Source organism: Humulus lupulus, chromosome X, assembly GCF_963169125.1.
Source record: "Humulus lupulus chromosome X, drHumLupu1.1, whole genome shotgun sequence".
Lineage (NCBI taxonomy): Eukaryota > Viridiplantae > Streptophyta > Magnoliopsida > Rosales > Cannabaceae > Humulus > Humulus lupulus.
The window spans coordinates 131208080-131214525 of NC_084802.1; the positions used below are offsets into that span (position 1 = coordinate 131208080).

At 41.3% G+C, this 6446-nt stretch overlaps 1 protein-coding gene and 1 non-coding gene across 2 annotated transcripts; one reads left to right on the forward strand and one right to left on the reverse strand.

Moving 5' to 3' along the window:
• Positions 1 to 1101: 1101 nt before the first annotated feature.
• On the forward strand, positions 1102 to 2391 carry LOC133806271 (uncharacterized). Its single transcript, XM_062244391.1, has 2 exons — positions 1102 to 1575; positions 1618 to 2391. Exons 1-2 carry the CDS (start codon positions 1102 to 1104, stop codon positions 2389 to 2391), a joined length of 1248 nt encoding a protein of 415 aa, XP_062100375.1.
• LOC133807532 (small nucleolar RNA R71) lies at positions 1360 to 1466 on the reverse strand. The gene has a single exon (XR_009879439.1). It is a non-coding gene; the product is annotated as a small nucleolar RNA R71 (small nucleolar RNA).
• Positions 2392 to 6446: the final 4055 nt, after the last annotated feature.

Below are 6446 nucleotides of genomic sequence, written 5' to 3' on the forward strand. Positions count from 1 at the left end.
TTTAATTCCGGAAGGGTAAAAATTAGTGGAAATGCTTGATTGATGCATGTTGATACTTTTGTATTGATTAGTGAATAACTTAGGAATATTTTATTCACCTTGCAAACTTGAAGGATTGATGCTAGGAATTATGTTCTTGAAATTAAATTTAGCATAGGAATATGTGAATCTAATTGATGGAATTTTAACATGAGCATTTGGAAAAATGGCATGTGCATTAAGTTGGAAATCCTAGTTACAAGAGAACTTTGCTATGAGCTTTGTTGCAACATCAGGGGCAAAACTACAAATTAGGGGGATTTGATATGCCTAATTGTTTCACCATAGTAATCGCAATTTGTCATTTTCCAGCTTTATTGTTAATCTCCTAAATTAATTATCTTGTTTAATTCTTTTTGTCCTTTAGTTTAATTGATTAGTCATAAAAAAAAGGGATAGTTAATTGCACCCCAAATTGTTTGATGATGATTATTACAATATTTGTTTGGCAATCCTTGAGGAGACGATAAAAAATTACTTTCATTATATTACTTGTTCAACGATTGTGTACACTTGCACACACTTAGGAAAATCCGCAACAAGTTTTTGGCGCCGTTGCCGGGGATTGCTTAAAGTCAATTATTGTAAAGTTGATTATCTTGCAATTTGGTTTAATTTTTCTTTCTTTTGTGCTAACTTGGGTGATTCTCGTGCATTTTCAGGTTTATACAGTGTATGAACGAGAATCAAGATCCTGAATTACTTCCCATTGATCTAGAAATCGAGCACACTTTTAGAAGAAGGCGAAGAATACAAAAGTCAAAAAGGGAAGTAGTAGTGATTGATGCTGAGCAAGGGGCTCAACAGGGAGCCGCCCAGACGGCAGCTCCTCTACCAGGAGTCGCTCATGATCCACCAGCAAATACAGCAGGAGTTGCTCAAGGGGGAGTAGCTCAAGGGGGAGTAGCTGCCAACAATGGGCAAAATGCAGTTATTGTGGCTGATGACAGAGATCGTGCTATCAGGCAATATGCTCTCCCCCTCTTCAATGAGCTCAATCCAGGCATCGTCAGACCAGAAATTTAGGCAGCCCAGTTTGAATTGAAGCCAGTCATGTTCTAGATGCTTCAAAATGTGGGTCAGTTTAGTGGGATGCCAACAGAGGATCCTCACCTTCACCTTCGCTTGTTCATTGAAGTAAGTGACTCTTTCAAGCTACCCGGAGTGACAGAGGATGCATTGAGACTAAAGTTGTTCCCATACTCCTTGAGAGACAGAGCCAGAGCTTGGTTGAACTCTTTGCCTTCTGATTCTGTGAGTACTTGGCAAGAGTTGGCTGAGCGGTTTTTGATGAAGTATTTTCCTCCCACTAAGAATGCCAAGCTCCGCAACGAGATTACTTCATTTCAGCAACTTGATGAAGAATCTTTATATGAGGCATGGGAGCGGTTTAAGGAGTTGTTGCGCAAATGCCCTCATCATGGCATTCCTCATTGCATTCAGATGGAGACATTTTATAATGGTCTGAATGCCCACACTAGAATGGTGGTTGATGCTTCAGCGAATGGGGCCCTTCTTGCTAAGTCCTATAATGAGGCATATGAAATACTTGAGAGGATATCCAACAACAACTATCAGTGGCCCACTTCTAGATTGTCTACAGGTAGAAAGGTGGCTGGTATTCATGATGTAGATGCCATCACTTCTTTGGCAGCCCAAGTCTCCTCTATTTCTAATATGCTCAAGACAATGAATATGGGAATGAATCAGTCAATGGGGCAGCCCATGGGGACACAAATGGGGCATATGGAGAACATTTCTTGCGTGTATTGTGGTGAGGGTCATACTTTTGATAACTGTCCCTCTAATCCGGCAGCTGTATGTTATATGGGGAACCAAAATAGGACTGGCCCTTATTCTAATTCCTACAACCCATCATGGAGGCAACACCCTAATTTTTCATGGAGTAATCAAGGAGCTGACCCTAGTAATCCTTCAATGCCTCCAAGACCAAATTTTCCACCGGGTTACCCCCCTCAAGCACCACAACAAAGACCACAACAACAGACAATGCAATCTAGCTCTCTTGAGAGCATGTTGAAGGAATATATAGTGAGGAATGAAACCATGATACAGAGCCAAGTGGCTTCATTGAGGAACTTAGAAAATCAAGTTGGGCAACTAGCTAATGAGCTTAGAAATAGACCCCACGGTACACTGCCAAGTGATACCGAGAATCCAAGGAGTATGGGGAAGGAACATTGTAAAGCTGTCACTTTGAGGAGTGGAAAGGAACTGGAGAAGGACAAGACCGAGTCTGGGCATGAGGGTGAGCCCTCTTCAATCCAAATAAATGAGGAGTTCCAAAAAGATGTTGAACTTCCTAGTGCACAAAAATCTGCCTCTGCCTAGGATACTGCAGGGATACCGCAGCATTGTCAACCAGCAAGCTCAATTTCAAAGAAGCCACCTCCATTTCCTCAACGTTTTCAGAAGCAAAAGTTGGATTCTCAATTCAAGAAGTTTCTAGATATGTTGAAGCAGTTGCATATCAACATCCCACTGGTAGAGGCACTTGAGAAAATGCCTAACTATGTAAAATTCATGAAAGATATTCTTACAAGGAAGAGAAGGTTAGGCGAATTTGAGACAGTGGCCCTTACCAAGGAATGTAGCTCATTCTTGCAAAACAAGCTGCCACCGAAGATGAAAGACCCTGGGAGTTTCACCATTCCATGTACCATTGGTAATTCTTATTGTGGCATGGCATTATGTGACTTGGGTGCTAGTATAAATCTGATGCCTATGTCTGTGTATAGACAATTGGGGATTGGTGAGGTCCGACCTACCACAGTGACTCTACAACTTGCAGATAGATCTCTTGCTTATCCAGATGGGAAGATTGAGGATGTCTTGGTAAAAGTTGATAAGTTCATTTTCCCAGTTGATTTCATTATGTTGGATTATGAGGCAGACAGGGAGGTACCAATCATTCTAGGGAGGCCTTTTCTAGCTACTGGTAGAACTTTGATTGATGTGCAGAAGGGTGAACTTACTATGAGGGTTCAAATGAGCAGGTGGCTTTCAATGTTTTCAAGGCTATGAGATTTCCAGATGAGGTCGAAGAGTGTTCTGTGGTTTCAGTGGTAGATTCTTTGGCTTCAAAGGAATTAGAAAACAATTTTGATGATCCTCTAGAGAGACTCTTGATGTATGATTCACATGCAGAGGATGAGGATGAATACTTGGCTTGGCTAGAAGCTAGCTCACAAGGATTGCATACAAGAAAGCATTTTGAATCTTTGGAGCTCTCCTCAAGGTCTTTCGCAGCCCCTAAACCATCAGTGGAAGAGCCTCCAGAGTTGGAATTAAAAGCTTTACCCTCACACTTAAGATATGCTTATTTGGGTAAGTCTTCCACCTTACCTGTGATTGTTTCAGCTGAGTTAAGTATGGAGCAAGAAGAAAAGTTGCTGGATGTATTGAGGAAGTTCAAGAAGGCCATTGGGTGGACCATTGCAGACATAAAGGGAATTATTCCTTCTCTATGCATGCATAAGATTCTGTTAGAAAACAATGAAAAAGGGTCTATTGAAGGGCAAAGAAGACTAAATCCTATTATGAAAGAAGTGGTGAAAAAGGAGATTATCAAGTGGCTCGATGCAGGTATTATTTATCCCATCTCTTACAGATCATGGGTCAGTCTTGTCCAGTGTGTACCAAAGAAAGGTGGGATTGCAGTAGTGGAAAATGAAGACAATGAGCTGATTCCTACTAGAACCGTGACAGGGTGGCGAATTTGCATGGACTATAGAAAACTGAACAAGGCTACTCGAAAACATCACTTCCCTCTTCCCTTCATTGATCAGATGTTAGACAGACTTGCAGGGAGAGAGTACTATTGTTTTCTAGATGGATACTCTGGTTACAATCAGATTGCAATCGCTCCACAGGATCAGCATAAGACAACTTTCACTTGTCCCTACGGTACTTTCGCATTTCGAAGGATGCCTTTTGGCCTATGTAACGCACCTGCCACATTTCAGAGATGTATGATGGCTATTTTCACTAACATGGTGGAGCAGTTCCTAGAGGTATTCATGGACGATTTCTCTGTTTTCGGTGATTCATACGACGATTGCTTGAGCAACTTGGCCAAGGTTTTACAAAGATGTGAAGAAACAAACCTTGTTCTTAATTGGGAAAAATGCCATTTTATGGTTAAGGAAGGTATTGTTTTGGGCCACAAGATATCAAGGCAAGGAATTGAAGTTGACCGAGCTAAGATTGAAGTTATTGAGAAGCTCCCTCCTCCCACTTCGGTGAAGCATATTAGAAGTTTTCTTGGGCATGTCGGATTCTATAGGCAATTCATAAAAGATTTCTCCAAGGTCTCTAAGCCTCTCTGCAACCCATTGGAGAAAGAGGCGCCATTCCACTTTGATGAAGCATGTTTGAAAGCCTTTGAAGAGTTGAAAGAGAGATTGATTTCAGCACCAATAATTGTAGCTCGAGATTGGGACTTGCCTTTTGAATTAATGTGTGACGCTAGCGACTATGTAGTGGGAGTTGTTATGGGGCAGCGAAGAAGCAAGATATTTCACTCCATTTATTATGCTAGCCACACTTTGACAGGTGCTCAACTTAATTATACAGTGACAGAAAAGGAACTCTTGGCTATTGTCTTTGCCTTTGACAAGTTTCGGGCTTATTTGGTGGGCACCAAAGTAATAGTCTACACAGATCACTTCGCTATAAAGTACTTGATTGAGAAAAAGGATGCCAAGCCTCCTTTAATTAGATGGGTGCTTTTACTTCAAGAGTTTGATGTGGAAATTCAAGATAGGAAGGGAGTCGAGAATCAAGTGGCAGATCATTTGTCAAGAGTGGAAGGTGAAAAAGGATCCAGTGTTCAAGTGCCCATCAAAGAGACATTTCCAGATGAGCAATTTTTTGAGGTCAACCGCTCTCATGTTGTTCCTTGGTTTGCAGATTTTGCTAATTACTTGGTTAGTGGATTGTTGCCTCCGGATTTGACAAGCCAACAAAAGAAGAAGTTTTTACATGACGTGAGGCATTATTTTTGGGAGGAGCCATTCTTGTTCAAACAATGTGCTGACCACATGATTAGGAGGTGTGTTTCCGAGCAAGAGATGGAGGATATCCTGCATCATTGTCACTCTTCACCTTGTGGTGGTCATTTTGGGGGATCGCGCACCGCATCTAAGGTACTTCAATGTGGATACTTTTGGCCTTCCTTATTCAAAGATGCTCATGCTTTTGTGTTGAGGTGTGATCGATGCCAAAGGGTTGGTAATATTTCCAGAAGGAATGAGATGCCCTTAACTAATGTTCTTGAAGTTGAATTGTTCGATGTGTGGGGTATCGATTTTATGGGCCCTTTCCCTCCATCTTATGGTGACTTGTACATTTTGGTAGCTGTGGATTACGTTTCAAAATGGGTGGAAGCAATTGCCTCTCCCACTAATGATGCTAAAGTTGTCATGAGGTTCTTACAGAAGAATGTTTTCACTAGTTTTGGCACTCCAAGGGCAATCATTAGCGATGAGGGGACCCATTTCGTGAACAAAGTGTTGGCTAGTTTATTGGCTAAATACGATGTGAGGCACAAGATAGCTACTGCTTACCATCCCCAAACTAATGGGCAAGCTAAGTTGTCTAATAGAGAGATAAAAGGTGTCCTTGAGAAAGTGGTGAGTCCCAACCGCAAGGATTGGTCCAAGAGATTAGATGACGCATTGTGGGCTTATAGAACAGCTTTCAAGACACCATTGGGGATGTCACCATATCGGTTGGTATTTGGAAAAGCATGTCACCTGCCAGTGGAACTTGAGCACCGTGCTTATTGGGCTATTCAAGCACTCAACATGGACTTGCAACTTGAAGGAGAAAAGAGAATGTTGCAGTTAAATGAATTGGAAGAGATGCGATTATTCTCTTATGAAAATGCCAAACTTTACAAGGAGAAAACAAAAAGGTGGCATGACAAGCATATTCAGCCAAGGGTGTTCAAAGAAGGCCAGCGAGTTTTGTTGTTTAACTTGCGTTTGAAACTATTCCCAGGCAAGCTCAAGTCAAGATGGTCGGGCCCATTCTTGGTGGTTAAGGTGCATCCTTGTGGAGCAGTGGAATTGCGTGACGAAGGCTCCGGAAGGGAATTCAAGGATAATGGCCAAAGGATCAAGCATTATTGGGGAGGTGAGGTTGAGCGAAACAAGTGCTCAATCTCCTTGGAGGATCCTTGAAGAATATGTAAAAACTCGGGTTGCTGTGGAACTTTGAGATTTAATTGTAAAGCAACCCAAGTTTTATGTAGATGTATACTATATATATATATAAATAAATAAATAAAAAAAAAAGAAGGAGAAGACAAGAAATATATTTCTTTGGAACATCAGATTTTGATGGTTTAATGTGCTTATGGTTGTAGAAAAATGGAATTAAAA